This window comes from Hordeum vulgare, chromosome 2H (genome assembly GCF_904849725.1).
Source record: "Hordeum vulgare subsp. vulgare chromosome 2H, MorexV3_pseudomolecules_assembly, whole genome shotgun sequence".
NCBI classification, from domain to species: domain Eukaryota; kingdom Viridiplantae; phylum Streptophyta; class Magnoliopsida; order Poales; family Poaceae; genus Hordeum; species Hordeum vulgare.
In genome coordinates, this window is record NC_058519.1 from 570,447,821 (window position 1) to 570,471,605 (window position 23,785).

At 43.8% G+C, this 23,785-nt stretch overlaps 2 protein-coding genes across 4 annotated transcripts; both read right to left on the minus strand.

Annotated features, from left to right (window-relative positions):
• Nucleotides 1–323: 323 nt before the first annotated feature.
• Nucleotides 324–6,164, minus strand: LOC123427371 (kinesin-like protein KIN-7F). 3 transcript variants are annotated; one of them, XM_045111396.1, is made up of 14 exons: nucleotides 5,863–6,164; nucleotides 4,987–5,275; nucleotides 4,351–4,440; nucleotides 4,161–4,261; nucleotides 3,961–4,074; nucleotides 3,795–3,876; nucleotides 3,644–3,711; nucleotides 3,482–3,547; nucleotides 3,268–3,392; nucleotides 2,831–3,158; nucleotides 2,371–2,478; nucleotides 1,428–2,279; nucleotides 1,001–1,317; nucleotides 324–917 (listed from the first exon to the last, which is right to left on the minus strand). In XM_045111396.1, the coding sequence occupies exons 2-14, from the start codon at nucleotides 5,219–5,221 to the stop codon at nucleotides 593–595; spliced, it is 2,811 nt and encodes a 936-aa protein (XP_044967331.1). In that variant the 5' UTR covers nucleotides 5,222–5,275; nucleotides 5,863–6,164; the 3' UTR covers nucleotides 324–592. The 3 variants fall into 3 exon arrangements, with proteins under 3 accessions (XP_044967331.1, XP_044967330.1, XP_044967329.1); XM_045111395.1 differs by lacking the exon at nucleotides 5,863–6,164 and adding an exon at nucleotides 5,394–5,641; XM_045111394.1 differs by lacking the exon at nucleotides 5,863–6,164 and adding an exon at nucleotides 5,358–5,640.
• A 929-nt stretch (nucleotides 6,165–7,093) lies between these two features.
• On the minus strand, nucleotides 7,094–12,504 carry LOC123427370 (BRCT domain-containing protein At4g02110-like). The gene is made up of 10 exons (XM_045111393.1): nucleotides 12,358–12,504; nucleotides 12,177–12,266; nucleotides 11,987–12,091; nucleotides 11,764–11,868; nucleotides 11,196–11,280; nucleotides 10,654–10,720; nucleotides 10,520–10,567; nucleotides 8,211–10,256; nucleotides 7,855–8,071; nucleotides 7,094–7,747 (listed from the first exon to the last, which is right to left on the minus strand). The coding sequence occupies exons 1-10, from the start codon at nucleotides 12,418–12,420 to the stop codon at nucleotides 7,319–7,321; spliced, it is 3,255 nt and encodes a 1,084-aa protein (XP_044967328.1). The 5' UTR covers nucleotides 12,421–12,504; the 3' UTR covers nucleotides 7,094–7,318.
• Nucleotides 12,505–23,785: the final 11,281 nt, after the last annotated feature.

Below are 23,785 nucleotides of genomic sequence, written 5' to 3' on the forward strand. Positions count from 1 at the left end.
CGTGCTCGAGGACTTCCTCAAGGCCATGGTGAACACGGCGATCCGCGCGCCGTTTCCGCCGAACCGGTGGCGGGGCGCGCCGCCCTCGCCCTCGCCGGGACGTCGTCGTATCCTCGGCTGGTTCTCAGCTCGGTCACATTGACGTCGCCTCCAGTTTACGTAGCAGCCCTCGTTACTGCATGCCCCGGCATCTTGCCGAGGGTTTGTAATTGATGGGCTCTAGAGATCAGATGTATTGTTCAGAGATAAGTGTAAATGTGTCTCAAACGAAGTGTAAAGACTGATAGCAATCTATGTTGAATGTTTCTTTCAGAAATTGCACGTATGTAAACTTGTTCTGTACTACTATGTCTTTGGAAACAGACGAACACACCTCGTATCAAACTTACAGGATCTTACATGTTTGATCTCCCAGCGCAGTAGACAGGGTTTTCGAACGCACTACAATATCATACAGAGACACATTGAAGGGCCTATAAGCTACAACTAACAACGCTCCTATGATTCTATACCCACCAAGGCGAGGTGAGGCGGGGGGTGGGGGAGGACAAGGGAACAATGAAAACCTTTTGTGTTCATTTGCATCTCATAATCAGTCCAGGGAAGAACGGCCATATCTCCAGCTATTGTGGGATCGTCGGCTGAACTGCTGCGGTGCAAAGCTTAGCCCAAACATCTCCCTCAGCGCCTTTCCTGGCTCTAGGAGGCCGATCAATCGGGCGACAAGGGATGCGCTCTCCCTCACATGCTCGAGGTTTTTGGTTTCAGTCCAAAGGCGACGAGCCACCTGAAGCCTTCTCCTCTTGGAGGACAGCGAAACTCCCCACTTGGTGTACATGCTCTCTCTTTCCTCGATCGAGAGCCGCTTTTGCATTTGCCTGCAGAGCATCTCCCTCTCGCGTTGCAACTTCCTTGCACTAAATATCAGACTAGCTTCCGTCAGGAGGAATTCGAATGACGTAATGCAGAGAAGTGAGAAATGTGATGATCAGTGACTTACCTCGAAACCAGAGAAGTGTTCAGGTTACCAGCTACGACCTTGCTTTCCATACCACCATTGGCATAGGTGTCTTTAAGAAAAGATAGCCTCCTTATCTCCACTTCCATGTAAATGGAGTCGGCTGGATCTCCTTTAAACAACAAGAAAAAGTAGGTTCTATGAACCAGTGAAGCATAGCATGCATGCCAAAGGTCAATGATCTCTTGCTGTTTTCTCTCGAATTCCAGTGGCCATCGCGAAGGTGATTGCAAGGCATCCATGATTGGATCTAGTCCAACGCTCCTGACGGTTCCTTCTGCTATTTCTCCATTAACATACTGAAAAACATTTTAGAAAATGGTATCAAAATCTGCACATCATATTACCCCAATGTACTGTGCTGATAAAATAATAATAACATTGCAAAGACAAGTAAATAGTTCCACACCTGACCACCGAGTTGCTTCTGATACTGAGCCATTTCTTTCAGTTCAGCAACAAATTCACCTATGCCAGTAAATTCCGTGTCACCTGCAATAGAACCGTTTGCCTTGGGTCCACCTCTCGTAGTAGTGATTTCAGAAAGCATTGACCCTGCCCGTGACAGAGTTTCACTCTCTGCATCAAAGTTCAGCGCAGAGCCCCTTCTTTGACCCCCTTCAGGTCTCCCGGGGAAGTCCATGAATCTTCTGCTTGGTGGTGTGCAATCCTCCTTCTCCAGGTCTTCAAGGAGAGTAGAACCCATCAGAGACCTACAGCTCCTGCTTCTGACAATTCCTCTAGAGCTGGACGGGTTTCGTGTTGAAGACCCTAGATCTTCGACAAGATTGGCAAAAGGTTTTCTGACAGTCTCCAGATGTTGCTCCAGGGTGACAGGAGATACATCATCTTGTCCAGAATCATCCTTTCCATGCATACTGGTATCCACATTCGAATCTTGCAAGATATTGCTCCTGATGGCTGACGAGTCCAAACCATGTTTTCCTTCTGTTTCATTGGTCTCTATACACCGTACTTCTTTGCAAACATCATCTGAATCCTCATTCGATATCTGAGAAACATCATTTCTGCTGGTGGTTGGGGGCATCCCACTGAATGGGGGACTGCTGACTGAATAACTCGATGGGGTAGCAAACTGCACATTATTTTCAGACTGTTGAGACCCAACTTCCTTTTGTGCTGCACGGCGGCCTTGGAACCTGAAATTTTGGACATTGTCGACTACTTCTGATGATTCGGTTGTTGATCTCTGATCTTCACATGGCTGGGGCACATCGAAGGTAAAGTTCCTCCCAGAAGCCTACATGTACATAAGAGAGAAAGCAAACACTTTAATGGTTTTGACACAACAGGAAAGACTAGTTAACCAGTATGTATGGAAGTACATATACCAGGGGGCGCTTTGAAACATGGTTATCTCCAACAACCTGGAGCAAATCCTGCAGCCTAGACTGAGCCAAATCACGCTGTACCTTCAACTCCTTAATTTCTTTCTCCATCTGCAAGGAAGGGTCTATTAAACTTCTACACCAGCACAAGAAGAAGGTATATCTGGACATTTTAAGGTAATTGGCATGGTAAAAGATGCATGCAACATACATAGAAACAGTGGTTTACTAGGATATCTAATTCAAGGTTTTGCACCCGGGAGCACATGTTCCCAAGTGAAAAGAAAACCAAAATGTCCATTTTTTTTGAAAAAGTATACACATGCACATGTTCCCTCTCTATATGCGTTATAATTTTCATGGAAAAACAGTAAGCTCTGCGAGTTGTGTTTAAAACTGTGGATCTGTTTCCTATAATGTACAAAAAGAATAAGCCCACACGACTGTCAGAAGTAGCATTTACCTTTCGGATGTGGTTATCTTTTTCCTTCACCAATGCTTCTAGACTGGAATAGGTAGCTGGACATCGCAGTTCACTCTCCAGCCTGGCAAGTTCTCTTTGTAAATGCTTAACTAGGGCTTTATCAGACATGACTACATTAACCTGTGCATTTGTAACTACTTCCTTCGCGCAACTTGCAAATAGCAGGGTATTTCTTGATTGTTCCATGTAGCTTCGGGCTGGGCTCATTGTGCAAATGATTGCTGTCCTTGCGTTACCTCCCAGAGAAGGCTGTAATATGCGTGTGAGCTTTGAATCCCGATATGGTATGTGTCCATTTCTTACCTTGCTGCATACATGAAAACAAGTTAATAATATAAGTAAACAAGACCATTTAACGAAGAGAAAATTAACACTGAAACTCAATACTACAGAAAATATTGAATGAGGGATGCAACCTTAGTTTACGGATGACAGTTCCTAGGGTAAGTAAACTTCTATTAATATGGCAACCTTCCTTCAGCCTAGCACCAGCTGACAGTGCTTGAGATGCACGCTCACTTCCTGCCAAATCAACAAAGTTCTGCACATGACAACAAAAGATGCTGTCACTTCTTCATATGTAAAAAAGTAAATATGACCAAAAAGTAAGTCTCTGTTCTTAGTTCTTACCACACTAGCCGCAAGTGTCGTTGACTTGTCCTTACCCAAGAATTCACGAGCAGAACTCTCGATGGTCTGAAACAATCGATAAACAATTCAGGATTAGTGACCTTATGTAACACAAAATATACTGAAGCCTTATTTTTACATGCAACAAAGTAGTGGACAAACCAATTTAAGGATTTGATGCGATCTGGAGCTGTTTTCGTTTAAGTATGTCTCTCCAGTTCTCCTTTGAGCTGGTACAAGCACACATCGCACAAATAAGATGAGTGCAATCACCACTTATAAATTGATAAACCAAATACAAATAACATCCCACCTTCACACACAGAAATAAGCTCCTTGAGGTGGTTCCAGTCTCTCAGTATCACTTCTTTAAGGTTCTCTACATAAGTCCCCTTCTGTAGAATATACAGTATCAAGCCATTAGTAATGCAGGGGAACAACAGGATTTAGAGAACAAAAACAACTAGGAGTGTCCTGACCTCTGCGTCATCCCAAAGTCTAAGAGAAGTGTTTTCTGAACTAAGAAGATCCCTTACAATTTCGTTATATATTTCTATCGCTGAGAATTTCAACACAAATGCTCTCTCCTCGTGCTGCAAAAGATGTTGAGCGTATTTCAGACCAATGGTTACAGGTTCGGATCAAAACTGTGACCAGATGAAAGAAGGTGTTTAATTACCCGGCCAATGTAATCATAAATATCCGATACTGTGCATTCCGTTATTCCAGTCATGGTGTATGTCTTTCCACTACTTGTTTGACCATATGCAAAAATACTAGCTGTTACAGACAAAAGCAAATCATTCAGTGAGTCCGCGGCTTTGATCTAAACAAATAGGAGAAAAATAGGCAGAATGTCTGCACTTAACAGTTAATGCCACTAACTACAGAGAGGGCAACCTCCTTGGCCCCTTGCTCGTACACTTCTTTGGTATCGCAGTCAGAACGGAACACCCTGTCTGTAGTTGGATAGAGTTTTGTCAAAGTCTCAAAGCAGATACACATAATATCGAAACTGAAAGTGCACAGCCTTATTGTGGAAAAATGAGCTAAACTCCCAGTGATTATATGATGAAACCCGTCACAAACTAAAATTAATCGGTTTGATTTGTACAAAATCTGAACGTTTCAGTTATGGGTGAGTTTTTATAAATGATAAGTAGCTCTCATTAACCTAAAGAATTATTCTCCAAGTAGCTCCTGTCAGAACATGAGCAGCAATCAGCTTAATCAAGGTGTTTCGGTTGCCAGTACTAATGAAAATATATCCATACACAGTGAAAACTTACCTATGGTCTGTAATTGGTGGTCCAGACATGTATCTGACATTCTAATCAGTGTAAACCACTATACAAATGTACAGTTTCTGAAACGCTAGTGAGGTACAGTATAATCATGGGACCTATGAGTAACAGAAACAGCAGAAGTAATGAACTACAAGACAAAGAAAAACATGCGCAGCTTTGATTCGCCAGCAAAAAAGATGAGGGGCACGATGCACCAACCAAAGGAGTATGCAGTCGGAGCCGATGGCCGGTCCGGGAAGGCGCTGCGGGCGATGACGGTGGTGTCGCTGATGCACTCCCACTCCGACGGATCCCCGCGCGCAGTCTCCTTGTCGCTCAGCGGCCTCAGCCTCACCGAAACCAGTATCTTCTCCAGCTTCCCGGCGCCATTGACCACCTCGCCTCCGTCCACATTATCCCACTGCGCCATCTCATCGCCGCCAATCGCCCCCATTTTTCACTCACTCTCTGCTGCTAACTCCCCCTCACTCCCCCTGCCCTACACCATCTGCAACCATGACACCATTAGTATCACACGCGCCAAGAGAAAAAAAAGAACTGGAGCACATGAATGCGAAACAAGCACACACAATCAATGGGGGAGCAGAGGGGAACTCATCAAGAACCTGTCCCGCTCCAGCGAGTTCAGGCGGGGAGCAGCCGGGCAGGAGCATTGAGTGGTTGGTCCAGTAGGTGGAGGAGAATGCAAGCATCCCGTCGTCGCGTGGGTGATTCGGACGGATGGTGGTTAGGGCGTCGCGTAGCACAGTGAAACCGCACTAATAATCAGGCAAAATCCAGCACCGAACCCGCAGCAGCTACTCGCGCCGATGTTGACCCGCCCCGCCCTGCGGTGCGGTGCTTCCCTAGGACGCTCCTCCCGGAGACATATTCTATCGTCCCACCGACGGAGGAACCCACATGGCAATTCGGCTCAACTACCCGGGGGTGCCTCGCTAAGCGAGATCGCGGCGCTGACGGGAGGAAATTAACTAGCAGCGACCTGCCGGCCTGTACTGTATGTACTTAATTCTAAATATGGAATGCTCGGGCGACGGGGACGGGGAAGGAGGTAAATAATGGCGGGGGATTTACCGAGCCTACAGGCAGACCCTCGCCGCCGCGGAAGTGCCCGCGGCGTCCGCCGGCACGGAGCAGGGCCCGACGGCCTCGGCCTCGGCGGCCGCCATGGGCTGGCGTGGTGGCAGTGGCTGCGCTGGGGAGTCCGCCTGTGCTGCGAGGCAGAATCGGAGGCCACGCCCTCCAATGAGGTGGTTTCGCGAGGAGAGAGCGGCGGCAGCGAACTGGACTGGCGGCCACCGCGGAACGGAACGGCAGTGAAGCACGGCACCACCTCCACCACGATCTGGCTGGCCGTTTCGGGGGGGGTATCGTAGACGACGGTTGCTTTCCATTTTGCCCCCTCCCTCCCTCCCTCTTTTGTTTTTCCCTTTCTTTTTTCACACACGGGGATCGACCACCCGAGGAGACCGCCGATTCCCCTGTCCCCACCTCGCCTCCTTTTCGCTGTCTTTTACTTTTTCTTTACATTTTTATTTTTTTACTTTCCCCGGTGCCTCCATTTTTGCACCAAGGCCCTCCGCCTCTTTGGCTCTTTGCGCAGCCTTACAGCCTTTCAAAAGCACTGCTGCCCTGCCGGATTAGATTAGGTGATCTGATCTGACCTTTTATATATATATATATAATGGCACATAGGATGCACGACTGCTACAAAACTCTGGGTAAAAGGGTGAAGATTCATCTTGATGCGACAGGGCAGGGGGCTACAACTCACAATGCCTTGGTGCCAAAGCAATGTCGATTGTTGGGGCTTTTCGGAAAGCTTACTTAACTTTTACTCGATCGGTCGACCGATAGGGGAGTGAGTGTCACTTGTTTAGCCATAGCCATGTAATGTAATGCAATCACTTGTGTCTGCTTCACTCATCCACATGCACTCTTCTCCTGTCTTGCCGACGACCTAGCTTGTGTGCCGGCGACGTCGAACCAAGGTATCAAATCCACTGCTGTGAATCATTTTGCCCCTGGTTGTTTCAGAGGATATATCTGCGTGCGTGTGTGTCCGTTTCCTTCTGTTGGCAAAATGAGTGGTACGTTGAGTGGTTGCGTCCACCTTCTGGCGTGTCAGTCACTGCGCCGCGTAAAGTTGCACTCACCGCTGGCCAAACCACTTTCCGGCTGAGGAGGATGATGCTCCTGTCCCCAGAGGCCGAGACCCGGTCGTCGTGCTGTACTAGTAGCGCTGGGTAACAGTTGGCACCCCTGACCAAAGTTTCAGAAGAAGAAAAATGATAATGTCATTCTCTAACTAGGAAACAGTTGGCAGCACTGATAGATATAAATCCCAAAACGTTCCTAACCCGAAACGGTCAAACAGCTCTCACAAGACCGACCTCTTCGCCATTCCGTTTCGCTCTGCCAGCACCCAAGGTGTCTACCATTTGACGCTACATCAGTCGCATAATTATGAATTATCCCGTCAAAAAAAACATCAGCCGCATAATTATGCACCCCCAGGTACCGTGAGCGATCAGGAGGCCGAGGCGATCTCCGCCGCGTCTCCGGCGGCCACGCACGAGATCGGGCCTTCTGACTCGTGCACCACCACCATCGCGCCGGCGCCGCAGCTCTGCTCGGCGTCGGTGTCGCCTCCCTCCTGCTGATGGGCCGACGACGGCAGCTTCCGCAGGGACTCGTCGGCCAGGTCCTCCATGCCGAAGAGGACGTGCCTGTGCTGCTGCTCCAGGTGGCCGGGCTTGCACACATAGTCCACCAGATAGCTCGGGCTCACGCATGGGATGCCGTGGCTCTTGAACTCCTGCACCCACGCGTCGTTGCTCGGCGTGTCCGCGGCCACCACCGCAAAGCTGATCGTGCCGAGCTTCAGGAACCGCGTGTAGGGCGGGGCGGTCGCCAGGACCGTGCCGTCGCCGGCTCTCACCGCGCGCCTCAGGGTGTCCTGCATGTTGATTTTAAGACAGAGGGGAGCACACGGCTGACAGTTACAGACAGCGGTTACACAAACACGCGGAAAAATAGATATCAAATGTTCTTATTATTACTTACCAGTGATGGAGAAATGCAGTCCCCATATATGATGATCCGCATCCCGTAGAAGGCGCCGTGGCCGGTGCGCTGCTTCAGGTGCCGCCATTTCCTCGGGGCATCCAGGCTTATTGTTTGGCTGTTGTTAAGGCCATCGCCGTGCCACTCAAATGATTCTGCATCCACTAGCTTGCCAGCCTCAGCGCAAGCAAACAAGTACTCAGGCTTCAGTATCCACCTGTTTTTATTTTCCGAAAACCAACAAACATTCATTCAGGTTCGCGTTCCACGTGTGGAAACAACAATGCTAACTGATTCTGGAAGTGAATGGTAAATATTTCTACTAGTCTACTACTGGAGTGGCATGAAAGATTTACCTCCCCGCTGCAGCAGCTGCAAAGAATTTCTCAGTTCTGCGGAGCTCAGGGGTGATAAAATGTGTGGCTTGGAAAAGCCAATGGTGTGAATGGCTGCAAACTCTTCCCTTCAGGCGCAGAAGTATCGACCTGCACTGCTTCCTCAACACGCGATGCCCACTTAAAATAAACCATGTAGGTTCTGGTTCCCAAACGGACGAGAATCCATCATCATTTCCCACTGTCATACTGCGGTCATCAGTCACATATTCCTTGTTCTCTACAGCTATTCTGACACATTCAGAACTCCCACGTTTTTTCCCACGTTTTGATTTAGGAGCGAGACGAGTATTGGCTGGTATGTTTTCCTTGTTGTGGTCAGTTTTCTGCCTCTTTCTGCTTCTAGGTTTAGAGCTTTGCAAATCTTCTGGTGTAACTTCCCAGGCTTCATCAGCATTACGGAGATCCTTGTACACTGTCACCATGCCAGCATTTGTGGAACTCTCTGCAGGCAACTTTGATGCTTCAGATAAGACACTAACTGTTCTGCAAGCCTCACTGCCAGATCTCCCTTCTTGGAAAGAAGATGATCCCCTCCTCTTGGCAACTACCTTGCGTCGGGGCTTCAGGACACTAAGAGGTACGGGGCTACATGTTTCAGGGTTGTCTGCACTTGCACTGCTTGAAACCTTTGAAGTGGAACCTTCTGAATTCACCGCCTCACGAAAACTTAAGTCGAAAGATACTCTTTTCGTTTTACCAGCCGTTGGGCATGCGCTGGTTGTAGGGTTTTCCTCCATATTCATATTAGCAGGCTTCGTCTTGCAAACCACAATCGCATCATTCATCTCACTGTTGGAATTGTGTGGGCTCTTGGCACCTGCATTCCTTGCTCTGCTCGAGATTTCTTCAGGCATGAATGTTGTGCTTTCAGCAGCACTCGGGCTACAGTTCTTTTCAAGATCTGCTTTGACACTGCCATTGGAAAGAACTTTACCATGCTTGGACTTGGAAGCAGCAAAGTCACAGTTACTATGTACTGATACAGCACCTGTTTCATCCTCAGGAGTCCGTGACCTCTTGGCACCAGGATTTCTCACACTAGAAGTTGATACTTTCTGGGGAAGTACTCCATATTCAGCAGGGACTGCAGTAATTGGGATCTCCTTAGGGCCTGCTTGGAAGGTTGCACGAGAAACCAACGAGTCATGCTCTGAGTCTGCAGCTACAACTTCAACTTTGTTAGCTTGTGATGCATGTGCATGGACATCAGGATCAGCAGAAATTGTCACAACATTTATGTTTGGAGTGCTTAGTCTGTCAGCTCTGACATCAAGTGACCTTTTACTGGCATCTTCTACTTCCCTAATCTGCTGTGAAGTCTCCAAGCGTCTTCCTGCAGGAATCACTGAATCTGCATTGCCAGTGAAGACAGTAGAACTGTGGATGGGTGCATGGGCATCAGGATCAGCAGAAATTGTCACAGAATTTGTGTTAGGAGCGCTCGGTATGTCCGCCATGATGTCAAGTGACCTTTCACTTGCATCTTCCACTTCCTTAATCTGTTGCAAAGTTGATACTTCCTGGGGAAATACTCCAAATTCACCAGGGACTGCAGTAACTGGGATCTCCTTAGGGACGGCTTCAAAGGTTTTATGAGAAACCAACTTGTCATGTTCTGAGTCTGCAGCTATAACTTTAACTTTATCAACTTGTGGTGCATGGGCATAGGCATCAGGATCAGCAGAAATTGTCACAACATTTGTGTTTGGAGTGCTCAGTGTGTCAGCTATGACATCAACGGACCATTCACTTGCATCTTTCACTTCTCTAATCTGTTGCGAAGCACCCACGTGTGTTCCTGCAGGAACCTCTGCATTGCCGGAGAGGACAGAAGGACCATGAATTGGTGTGTGACCATACAGATCAGCAGGAGTTCTTGTTGCAATTTCCGTAGCAGGGATGCTTCTGGCAATGCCCCTGCTCTCAGACGAGCCTCTATCAGCACTTTGTGATTCATCTTCGGAATCTTTAGCTTCAGCTTCCATTATCTCCAATTCCCAACCACTGAATATATGAATACACAAAATTAGATTTGATGCATTACATATTACATATTTACATAAACTGTAATGAGCAATCAACCAATCAGATCTGATGCATTACATATTACGTATTTACTTAAACTGTAATGAGCAATCAACCAGGCATCATAAACCTGATACTGGGGTTGACTTGCTCGAGAAAAGGGTATTGAGCTCAAGAGATTGGAACTACACACCCAAAAGCTAAAAAGGTAATATCAAATGCAAGGTGGTAGATAATTATACCTTCTGGTAGTATAATTATCAACAGGAAGAATGTCCCATGCCTTTAAGCTGCAGCAAAAACATATACAACATTTCAGCAAATACAATAGTGAGAAGATGCAATAGCCTTTTAGGTACAGTGGTTAAATACATACCAATCTTCCAACCACTGGTGATTAATAACATTAATCTTCACCATTTTAGCAAGCTCGTACTTCTCACCTGGCACAGTTTGGAAAAAGTAGCGAATGACATCAATGGTATGAAGTAGAAGTGGGACACACTGAATGCAGGAGCAGAAAAGAAAACAGGACCCTAATTTTCACGAGACTGGTGCGGTCAGAGGCATGATATGATATGATATGTGTTATTGAACTCATATCTGAGATAGGCACAAGACTAACCCAAACTAAAGACAAAGGGGAATCAAAATCCTGAACTGTCTGTGCATTTAACTATCAATATCTCAGAAAAATCACTATGTTGACACCTCTATACAGAAATGGAGATAACTGCTAATGTTCCGATTTACACAGCAATTCAAATTTCTGTAACAGAAAATAAAAAAGTTATCAAAATGGAATGCATGCTAATACAACGTTAACAAAAAGATGAACACTAACGATACCACAAGTTCAACCAGTGCAATGCAAATTATTAAGTACTTGTATGCAACACTGTCAAGGAAACAACATGCCTTCGAATTGGTAGCAGATGAGATGGGTGACCCTTTTTGCTGTCAAAGGCTTGGAGAACCGCGCTCCCATCATATTAACCATTTTCTGCATTTGACAGTGAAATGAGCAGTGAAGAGATTTGTGATGAGAAGTTGAGGACAAAATAAAATGAAGTCTTCAGATTGATTGTGAGATAAATATGAACTATATTTGCACAGCAAAGGATTCAAAATGAATTAAACAACTGCTGCATGTGGATCAACTTCCATATCTTACTGATTGAGTCTATGCCACTAGCAGAAACATTAACTTGGAACATGCTTTGTGTTAGTATGATTTAGCAGTACAACTAATCACACAACGAAAGAAGTGGATAAGTGGTTAAATCATAGCTACAAGCTCTCCAAACAAGGGAAAACACTTCAGCACACCTAAAAGTTAACAAAAAACAGTCACAGCAAATGACCCAATCAGAACAAGCCTTGTTCATATTCACTGTGTAGTGTATAGTATAGCTGCATCTAGCAACAACCAGCCTTGGACCTGTACACTAGGAAGCATGATAACTGAACTGATGGTGAGCATTACCACTATGGCTTCACGCCCGTTCTGTCTTTGGTAGCCCGTCAAGCAAATGCAGAGAGATTCAGCACCTGGTATGCCTTCCAGATCTTTCACTGGACTGTACAGCACCTGTGGAATCGCAAACTCGCCAAGCTAATCAGCAGAGGAGTCCTTGTACAGAGTGGGAAAAGCATGACTCGCTAAGCTTGCTGAAAATAAGACAGAGAACTGGTAAACGAGAACCGACATGATCGGCGTCAGCCATGGCTCCGAGATCCAAGCAGTCGTCCACCCACAGCCCAGTCACGACCTTCGTCCCGTGCTTCCGCGCCGCCACGCACACCGGGTCATCCTGCATTCCGAATCGGGTTTGGTTTAAACACAAAACAGTGAAGCACGGAGGAAGGGATTCGAATTCCAAGCCCGGCACAACTCACGTAGACGAGTCCGCTGACGACCAGGTGGGTGCATCCCTCCTGCGCGCCCCCCGCGTCGGCGCCGCCGTGCCGTACCATCTCCGACCGGTACTGCCGAGCCAGCATCCAAGCGCGCGTGACGAGAAGGAGACGGGGCCAAGCCAAATCGATCGAAGTGAATCGGTGAGGGAGGTGGCGAAACCTGCGCGTCGGAGACGGGATCGAAGCCGAGGAGGGCGAAGCGGACGCCGGCGAAGAGGCGCATGGCGGCGAGGGGTTTGGTCGGACCGGATGGAGGGGCTTCCCGGAGCGGTGATTGGGTTTTGGGGAGGGGTGGGGGGAGGGGAGGAATGGGGTGAGGAGGTTCGACTCCACCGCTAAAAATTGCTTGCCTTTGCACCTGTGGAGTGCCTCACTTGGCACTCACGAACGACATTTGAAATTTGAAATTTAAAAACACACGGTGCCCTCGAGAATCGAGATCACGGGCTCAAGGCATTCTTATCTTTATTTGAACAAAATTAAAGAGTGAAAGTGTAGGGTCTTTTCTTTTTCCAAACCTGCTTCCATCCACTTTTGTCCCAAAATAATTGTCCCAACTTTATACTAGCTTTAGTAGAAATATGTACAGTATTAAACTTGAGAGAACTCCCTCTCTGATTTCTTTTAACACATACCACATTGCCTTTAACCCTGAAAAAAAAGGAGACCACATCATCTTTTACATCTCTCAGAACAAGCAAGAAAAAAAGCAAAAAGACGACAATGCATGGCCTAGGGTGTGTTTGGTTGCAGGAACGGTCTGGAATGTCACGGTCGGACCCGTTCTTGGGCCTCATTCTCGCGTTCAGTTCATAGGTGGATCGGAGACGGACTAGTTCCCACAGACCAAATATTTGGCTGACATATGGAATGAGGTGACACCTTCAAATTGAGCGGACGACGGGAAACCGCTTGTTCCCCTCGTTTGCCTCCTCTCGCCCTCGCACTCACCTTCTCTTGCTCTCGCCTCAACCCCTCTCCCTCACGGTTGTCTCTCCACTCTCATCTCTCCCAAGTCCGACGGATGGGCGACAGCAACCAGGCCAGCAAATCCACAATAGGACGGCGGCAACCTGGTCTATGGGACGCGCGACGACCTGATCTCACGAGGGAGGCGACGACCTGAAAGTAATTTCCTTGATTGTTTGTTCGTTGATGATTTTTTACCCGTTTGTGTCCTCTCAATAGGAAAGAATTCATTGCAAACATCCAATTGAAAGTACAATTCAACGTAAATGCTTCTGAAAATTCTAATATCATACTTCTAGAAATATAAAGATTTTATACTTGTTTATTTTGTATATATATGCATTTAAGAGGCAGCCTCATCAATTTTATAAAGATGAGTTGAATTGAATTAATTTCATTCTATCCCTCAAAACAAACACTGAAATGCAATCATTCCGTTCCATCAAATACCCCAATCAAACACGGAACGGAACTGATTCATTCTAGTGGAACGAAACCATGACATTCCATTCTACTTCGTTCTCGAACCAAACACACCCTAAAGGAGCAAAATGGACTATACTCATGTGCTCCAATAGACCACAGGGGGCTATACCAGATATAGCTATCAATGACCCACAAAATCTAATAGAATCCAAATTCATCATCATGAAAGTACAAGGTTTTAACATAGCATCATTACATATTGTTGAGAGCAAAATAACAAATGAAAATCTTCAAACACAACAGGGGCAGGAAACATCTTCCTGAAGACATCATCCAACACAATCTCGTTGGTCCCTAGCCTCCAAAAATGTGCCTCCTTGAAGACTTCACTTGCAATCAGCTTAGCCATTCTTACGCCCCACTTCATTGTTCTTTGTCTTTCTGGGGTTTCTACAAAAATGTTCCAATCATGAAGCAATATAATAATAGTTAACATGAGCACATGTATTAGTCACCTTATTGTTATAAATAATGATACTATTTCCCAATTTTCATATAATCCATAAAATAGCATATATTCCACCAAAACTATTTTTAAAAATGATTAAATCTCAGCAACCAAATGTTGAACAGATCATGAACATTGTCAAGTATATCATGTAAACTAAAAGCGCATTTTATTATATCCCAAAGCATATCTTGCAATAGAACACTACAAGAACAAATGATTCATGGATTCATTTCTTCCACACTATGGGCATGTATTATCACCAATCCATCCTCTTCTAAGAATATTGTTTTTAGTTAAAATATTGTTTCTAAGAAACAGCCAAATACACACTTCGACTCCCGGGGTATCTTAGCTTTCCACAAAATGTATGTGGATATTCTATCCTATTTTCAGTCAAGAACCTATGGTATGATTTGATAGAGCATATACCATTTTTGGTAACTGTCCATATAATGGAATCTTTTGATTTGTCAAAAAAAAACTTCAACACACACTTCTTTAATATGATTTTAGAGTTCTAAGGGAATCAACATACAAAGTTTTGTAAAGTGGACCTGATCAAGCCTTTTACAAAGGGTTTCATTTACATTTTTTATCAAAGCACACATGGTATAATCTAGGGAAATTGGTTTTAAGAGGTTTATCCTCAATCCACCGGTTCTCCAAAATCTCACAATTTCTCCATTCCCAATTATAAATTTACATAAAGAGGAAAAATGAGCTTTGTGTTTTGAAATTTAATTCCAAAACTTGTGTGCTCCGTTCTGATATTTATTTAGGATCTATTTTGAAGTCCTCCCAACTCTCCCAACTCCAAAAATTCAGCTCCTCAACCTAGCTTCTCGCTTCATGTAGCGATTCACGTCTTGACACTCAAAACATCTTCTCCATCACCATCTTGGGCTTCCAGCGGTTTCACCTACTAGTGATCGCCGAAACTTTTGTATTTTCGGTGAGACCGATATATAAATCTTGATGGTACCGATTTTGGCTCACCTAGTCAGTTTCCACAACTCGGTGAGACTGATTCTCTAAACTTGGAAATTCTGATTTTAAGAAGTTGGTTACCCGGGCCGATGGCACTGAGTTCGGTTGCACCGATATGGCACTTGGTGTCATCGAGATGCTAGGGTTTGGCATGGCATCTGTGTGGTGTAAAACTCGGTAGGGCCGACTGGATAAAGTTGGTGGCACCGAATTTTAGACTTTGTGGATTTTGAAAGAATATTTGTGGGAGAATTTCATGAGTTTTTTGGTGGCTATCTCTAAGCACTTGAGAAACCAGATCATCATAGTCACCTCATCCCCTTTTAGTAGTTTTGGCTTTCCTATGGAATCAAATGTGATTTCTCACGAAAAATAAAATGTAGAGTCTTGAAGCTTGAAGATTGGACAATTCTATTCATTTCCTTCCTTGGGGATTCTCCTCGCAATCCTTAGCCAATCCTCTCTGTGGACTATATCTAAAACATACTAGGTAAAAGTATTAGTCCAAGAGACAATATATGTTGTCATGAATTATCAAAACCACCAAGGGAGCATTTGTGCTTTCTCGTTGGCAACCCTTGTAATTTCAGTCAACTCCATGCTTCGGTGGGTTTTTGAAGTTATGATTCCCCAACTTATCAAGCTCATTCAGATTTACACTAGGATCGACCATGGCTTCTTGAAGCTAGCTTCCTGGAGCTAAAATGTCCGGTTTGGCTCCTCACATGGAGGCTATAAAGCGTGGTGTTGTAGGAATTCAGAATATACCCTTAGTATAACATTCTGCCATAAACCCTCGGCGTTGAGAACTTTCCACCACTATTTACGTAGAAGGGTTTTATTCATCAAAGATAAGCTTTGAATTACTAACCTACCCATATCCTTTAGCCTATAAACCTCAAACCATTTTGCTAAATGATTTTTTTTCTTATTCATATCTTACTCCCATAAAAGTCTATCTCTAAATCCATTCTCTTATTAACTCCAATTGGTACACTATAAAAGGCCATTGTCAAATATGGGATCCAGTCAGGGATGACTGTATTAAAGTAATTGTACCCGCACTAGCAAGTAATCTACCTTACCATCTAGATTTCTTCTCCATTTTATCTTTGGGAGGTTCCCAAAAAAATTATGATCCTTTTCTCATCAATAGTTAATCCTAAGTATCTCATAGGGAGAGAGCCTATAGGACAAGCAGTTTTTTTTCCGTAGTTTGGTGCCTTTGTCAATGTCAATGACGTCTCCAAATAGAAACAGTTCACTCTTAGGAAAGTTTGTTTTTCAAACCAGACATTTGTTCAAACAGACAAAGCGCAATTTTCGCTATCATAATCACCTTGTAGAACAAAAATAGTGTCATTAGCATCCTATAACATATTAACCCCGTTACTAATGCTCTCTTCAAGCACACATTTGATTAGACCATTTAGCATAGCCTTGTCCGTGAGAATTCTCAAAGAGTTCGTTGCTAGATTAAAAATCAAGGGAGAAAGGGAATCTCCTTGACGCACTCCTTTATGAGTAGAAAATAAGGGGCAATATTATCATTAAGATTTATACTAAGACCCCCCCCCCTTGATATGCATAACCCAATCAGTCCACTTATCAAGAAAGCTATTGATTTCAATCATTTGTAGAACAAAAGTCCATTTAACCTTATCATATTTTTTTCAAAATGTACTTTAAAAAGCATATCAATTGTTTTTTATGATGAATACTATTTAATGATTCATGCAAAATGAGCACCCTCTTTGTTGCTGTGGGGTGAAGTCTGACAATAAGACACAGGAGGAACGAGGCTTGATCTAAGGCCGCATGGATGGGTTACAAAAGGGTAAAGTTCCTTTGTAGCTCGTCATACATGGAGCCCCTTATCCTCACCCTCCAACATTTGCTTTGAGATCTGTGATCTCCATCTAACTTACTCCAAGAAAATTTCTCTTTTTTTCTTTCTCTCAAACGAAATAACATATGGAGTTCAAACTTTGCAGATCAAACAAACTTTCTAACAAGAATGTGTGAAAGAACTTTCAGATTTCTTGGTTTGGCATAAACATACGAAAAGGAAGTTTTTTTTGATTAATTTTTTTACTTTAAGCATTTAAAATGCATGAAAAAATCTGAAGTTTTTCGCACATTCTTGTTAAAATGTTTTGTTTCCTGCAAAATTTGAAGTTTACATGTTGTTTCGTTTGAGAGAAACAAAAAAGACAAATATGCATGCACGGATCTTGATGCTGAAATGAATGGATTAGATAAGGGGTACCATGGAGGTCGAGCTACAGAAAACCACATTTGTTACAAAAGATGTATACAGGTTCACGCCTCTCATGATGGAGGTAAAGGCTTGCTCTCCATGGAGAATGTTCTTGCATATGAATGTTGAGTTACACAGGTTTTGAACCCGTAACTTAGTGTTATAGGGATGCTTATATAGAGTTTGATGCCCCTTTTATGATACATTAGAGGTGAGTTAAGTCTAATTACACATGCCCACTAATGGTTGTAACGAGTGTCTCAATGTTTGGATGAAACGTCGGGTTTGATAGTTGTGGTAACGTCCCAATTAAAGTCGTTCCGCTAGGAAGTGAACCTAGCTCACTTAACTAGTGGAGTGGATGTACAACCCAACCACCCAAGTTCAAGTCTCCATGGACACGAATTTGGGTTCTAAAAAAAACTCGTTGGGGGTGGGTCCCTTATAGTTTTCCTTACAAAAAATTAAAGTCGTTTCGTTGATATCTCGGTGTCCAAGTGAGGGTGAACCTTTCTCCACTCGGATAGACGGTACCGATGACCGAAAACCTCCCTCAGGTAAGATGGTATATTGGCACTCGGATAAATGGGCTTGGGTCGCCATGGATTTCTATTGGGTTTTAGGTCATCGTGGGCCTGACCAGTGGTAGACAACCTGTTAGAGCATATTTATCCATATGTGGTTTTGGTAATTGATGACAATCCCTATGGACTAATGGCTGCCTTGAGTTATATTCGCAGGATTTGTCCATAGGCACTTCTTGAAGTCCATCTATTGGTTTCAAGGAGTTTATATGATGACCAAGGTGGTATTTAAGGTTTTATCCAAAGATTGGTTATAAAGACACAAGGTTGATCAAGACTAAGTCAAAGAGTGAATCAAGTTGATCAACACACAGAGCGTACAAGATGTACCGAGAGGGATCAAGTGATCCCATGGTATGGTAAGCGTTGTTGATGACGAGTTGATAGATATACTTCTCGCCCCTCGTTGGTTACCACAAGTGGAAGGTGGAGATGTAGTCAGCAGCAGATTTCCCTTACACGGGGACTGTAAGGTTTATCGAACCAGGAGGACTCCGAAGATCAACAAGTAGGTGTCCACTGCTCTGGCGCTAGCAAAAGACGTGGACATGCACACACAACGAATAACTTTGCTCCCAACGAGTACATAGAGGTTGTCAATCTCTCCGGCCTTGTAGTTTGCAAAAGATCAAAACACAAGTGGGAATAGTGATAGTGATTGCAACGAAAAAGTAAATGAAATAAGTAAATGGTGGAGGTGTAAAGAATGGTGGCAATATGGACCTGAGTCACATGATGTTCACTAGTGACGTCTCTCTCCAAAAAGACGATAAACAACTATACATGGGTAAACAAATTTCAGCTGGGCAATTGACAGAATTATAAACGCACCACAATGCTAATTATGCTACTTGAAAGTTAGAGGATCAATAGTAATGGGCAGTATGCCAAGACAAGTAGACCGTTTATTCATCAGCATCTACTTACTAATCATCCACCTTGAGATATCTATCCAGAACATCTCGATGGTATTAAGTTGTGAGCCTCACCAATAGTGTAAACTCAAAGCAACAGACAACTACATTAACGAACTTTGCGTAAAGTAAACAATACTTGCAACCGTCATTACAAGCACCGTTGTTTTCTCCCTGGTGGCAACAACACATCCCCTATTCTCATGTTTCTGTCACTCAAGCTAGATATCAGGGGGCATGAACCCACAGTCATGCATAACACTCCCTCTTGGAGTTACAATCTATTACTCGGCCAAAGCAATAAAGAGCAACGGAGAACATGCATGAATCACTAAAGAACATAATATAAAAGGATAATCAAATATATACTCATCACAATCTGAACATAATCTCATAATCCATCGGATCCCAACAAACAGAGCATAACAATAGGAGGAAAATTACATGGATGTCTTTATCATGTAGGGCAGCTCACAAGGGCTAATCATGGAAGCACAAGATTGGAGAGAAGACATCACATAGCTACTGGTCATGGACTCATGGTCCAAGGAGGACTACTCACGGCACGTCCGGGAAGCGTCCATGGTGGTGGAGAAGCTCCCGGAGGTCAATCCTCCCTCTGGCAGGGTGCCGGGAAGAGGTCTCGTGACGCTCCCGATCTCGGAAGTGTTGTGGCGGCAGAACGATGGAGAAATTCGCGATTCTAGATATTCTTTAAGGGTTTCCGATTGGAGGGGTAAATATAGGCCAAAGGAGGGCGTCAGAGGAGGTGGGCCCCACCCAGGAGACCTGTGGGCACGTCCAGGGGCCAAGCCGCGCTGGGAGGCCACCTGGGCAGGCCCTGGCTCCCCTGTGGCCCACCTTTGGTGCTTTGGAAGCTTCTGTCACGTTGATTTTTATATATTTTTCTCGGGATTTTTGGGACTCGGTAAATTTGGGTAAAAGTCCCTGCAAAAAAGACATCAGCACACAGAAACTGGCACTGGGTGCACTAAGTTAGTAGGTTAGTCCAAATATGTGTAAAAAGGTATGAAAGTGTAGCAAAACATATAACAATGTCACCCAAAAGATCTTGGAACAAGCAGAAATTATAGATACGTTTGGGACGTATCAACATCCCCAAGCTTAATTCCTGCTCGTCCTCGAGTAGGTAAATGATAACACAAAAAAATTCTGTGGTGACATGCTAACACACATATAAGAACTTCAAAGTAAAGTAAGTAAGATATGCAATTCAAGTCAAGACAATAACAAGCAAGAGTCTATATTTAGTATTGAAATTAGCAAAGTAAGAACATAAAGGTGCAAGAGCTCTCGCTGTCCGTGACTCGAATGTCTCCAAATGGTGTTTGCGTGCAAGAAGTGGGAGATGGGTTTAGAGCATAAAAATATATTTTTTAATTGAGAACTCAATCTACTAAAATTTCACACTTGGTCTCCTTCGGAATCTTGTTTTGACTCATCCCCAGACCACTAGTTAGGCACAAGTCAAAATGATCCTCTCTCTTTCGACTTTGAATACTCATGCAATGGATGAGCGCAAGCAAGATATGTTGGCACTTAGGATGGCAAAGACAATAATGACGGGGAAGGAAGACAAAAAGGTGTGAAAGGCTCACATCAATGAGGACAACCATAGGCGAGAGAAATCCAAATGATAGATATGATGTAAGGAGTAGGGATTGCCATGCAACGGATGCGCATATGAGCTAAGGTAAGCTCTCCAATGGAACTAGTGGGGCGCATCCAACTTGCTTGCTCATGAAGACCTAGAGCTCATTTGAGGAGGCTCATCATTGGAATATACAAGCCAAGTTCTATAGTGTAAGGGTCCCCACGTAGTTATGCATGAATGATAATCTCTATGGAGTACAAATATAACAATGGAGTACGAGTGTGGATCTTTCAAAAGGAATAGTAGTGTTGCCCCCTCCTCTCTTTTTTTATTTTTTTGTGTGGCCTATTTGGTTCTTTCTATTTATCTCTCATTTGTCCTCTTTGTGATCATTTCGTTTGTCCTCTTTGGAATCTTTTAATTTGTCCTCTTTGGGGTATTTTCCTCACTTAAGGGCAACACTCTATGTTTTACAAGAATAAAAAGAAGATCATCACACTTTATAAGTAGTACTCACATAAAGACAAATGAAAACTATCATGATGTATGCAAATGTATGCCTCTACTAGTGCAGCAGGATATGCAATGATACTAGCGCGTCATGTAGCAATAATAAGGGCAAGGCCCAACTAGCATACGGCTCCTCGATCAAGCAAAAGCATGTATGACATGAAGATCAAGTCATGAGATGGTGTATGTTGCATGGCAATGTATCTCGGAAAGGATATGGAAATGCCTTAATAGGTAGGTATGGTGGCTGTTTTGAGGAAAGATATAATGAGGCTTATGATGACAGAGCGTATCATGCCAAGGGTTTGGATGCACCGACGAAGTTTGCGCCAACTCTCAAGATGAGAAAGGGCAGTGCACGGTACCGATGAGGCTAGCAAAATATGGATGGTGGAAGTGCCAACAATCGAATACTCGCATTAGTCCCAAGAACTCATACACTTATTATCGGTAACTCTCTATCTAGTCACGAAATTCACAAAGATACAAGTACCCCGAGGAGGAGTGTTTGGGAGTTTGGTTATCCTTGCGCATCCTCGACCCATGGTAACGTGAGGGTACTCTATATATTCCAACCCCTCCAGAGGTTAGCGATCCATCTAGTAGCTAGAGTTCTCAACTAATTTTTTAGTTTTTGAAAAAAACACGGATTTCCCAAAATACGACACCTATCACTAATAGGCTCAAGATCTTGTCACCAGTAGTCCAAACATTACTCAAATCAATACGTCAAAACTATTGCAAGTTACTACTATACTTAAATAGCAACCTCAATTACCTACTCATGCAAGACACACAACTCAGTGCAACAAGCCAACTCTTTAAACAAGATAAGCATGATAACTCAAGAGAGTTCCAAAAGCAACCTAAATAAAAGCTCTTAAAAAGATAAAGCATGAAAAATAAGAGCTAAGCATGACAATAGCTATGAAAAGATAAAGAACACACAAAAAAGATAAGCATGAAAACCTATGTTGTGTTCTAGGGTGGAGTGGAGCGTGTTTCTCTCCCAAACAAGGAAGGCTAGGTTCCGACTTGTTATGAACAGCAAGCAAAACTGAAAAAACTAAAAAGTATAGAGCGGGACGCTCCAAGCATAGCACATCACATATGAAGTGATAAAAATATAGCATGGAGATGGACGAACTGATGATTGCTGATGGAGAAGGGGATGCACGGGGGCATCCCCAAGCTTAGACGCTTGAGTCTCCTTGAATATTTCTTGGGGGTGCATGCCTGGATCTTCTTTCATCATCCTCCATCGCATACTTGAAAACTCCTTTCATACGAAACTCATCATAAGCTGATTAGAGTGGTTAGTGCCCATAATAAAATAATTTACTCCCTACTGGAAATAAATATTTTCGTGAAAAGATACTGTTTCTCATGATTTCCAAAAGATTTTTGCAAAGGAAAAGCAAGCTTAAGATTTGCAAAACGATGAAAACGCAAAACGTGGCAGAATCTGTGAAAAACATAACAACATGTAGTAAATAATTCTTTCGGGGCACTTCTGCAACTCAAATCAAAAAACTCAGAACATATGCCAGAAAGAAAATCATATAGATCATGCTTAAAAAAATTCAGATCAAAAATATGATCTGGTGATTTTTGGAGGATTTTTCGTCAGGCACACAGAATCTGTTTCTGGACAACATGTCCCAACTTTTGAACTTTCTTGCAATCGGAGGCTAAAACTTGGCACAAAGCTTGAAAATAAAGATACAATGATATTGCTACAGTATTAACAAGCATCAAGACAACTAAAACTAAAAGTAAAAAATAAATTGTGTTACCTCCCAACAAGCGCTTTCTTTTATGCCTTTGAGCTATGCATGATGCAAAAAGATCAAGTATTATCAACTCCATAAGAATAACTTGCCCGAATAACGGACTCATAAGGTAAGTTAATCTTCTTTCGAGGGAAGTGTTCCATTCCCTTTTTAAGAGGAAATTGGAATCTAATGGTCCCTTCTTTCATGTCAATGATAGCACCAACGGTGCGGAGAAAAGGACGTCCCAAAATAATTGGACATGAGGGATCACACTCAATGTCCATAGTAAGAAAATCAACAGGCACATAATTATCATTGTCAACAATAAGAACATCATCAATTCTCCCTAAAGGTTTCTTTATGGAAGAATCTGAAAAGGATCGAGATGGACCTAGAGGGGGGGGGGTGAATAGGTACAGTTCCAAATTTTAATTATTACTTAGCAATTTTAGGCAAAGGTGCGGAATATGAGCGTGAGCCTAATAATTGCAATGACAAGGAGTAAGCTATTTAGAGTGAAGTAAGGCAACCGGTAAACAATAATCAAATGCAAGTACGTAATAAGGATTAACACAAGTAGAGAGTTAGGGTTAGGGATAACCGAAACTCCAAGAGAGACGAGAATGTATCCCGATGTACACTTCCTTGGAGGGAAGCTACGTCACCGTTAGAGGGGCGGATGTTACCAAGAAGGCACACCAACGCCACAAAGGCTCACCCTATTCTCCCTTTGAGATAACTCCACGAAGGCGTTTCTCAACCACTAGTGGTAAGCCTTGAGGTGGCTTCCAAACCTTCAAAAACTTTCCGGGGGTAATCACAATGGTTTGATTCCTCTCCGAAGACTCCTACCGCCTAGGAGTCTCCAACCTCCAAGAGTAACAAGATCACGGGGATTGCTCAAAACTTGCTCAAATCACAAATTACTTTGGTGGAGAGGAGAAGAAGGAGACGATCTATCTTTTGATTGGAACAACACTCAAAGGGACTCACAAATGCTCTTGGGATCTAAGATTGGGTGTAGACAAGAGTGAGTG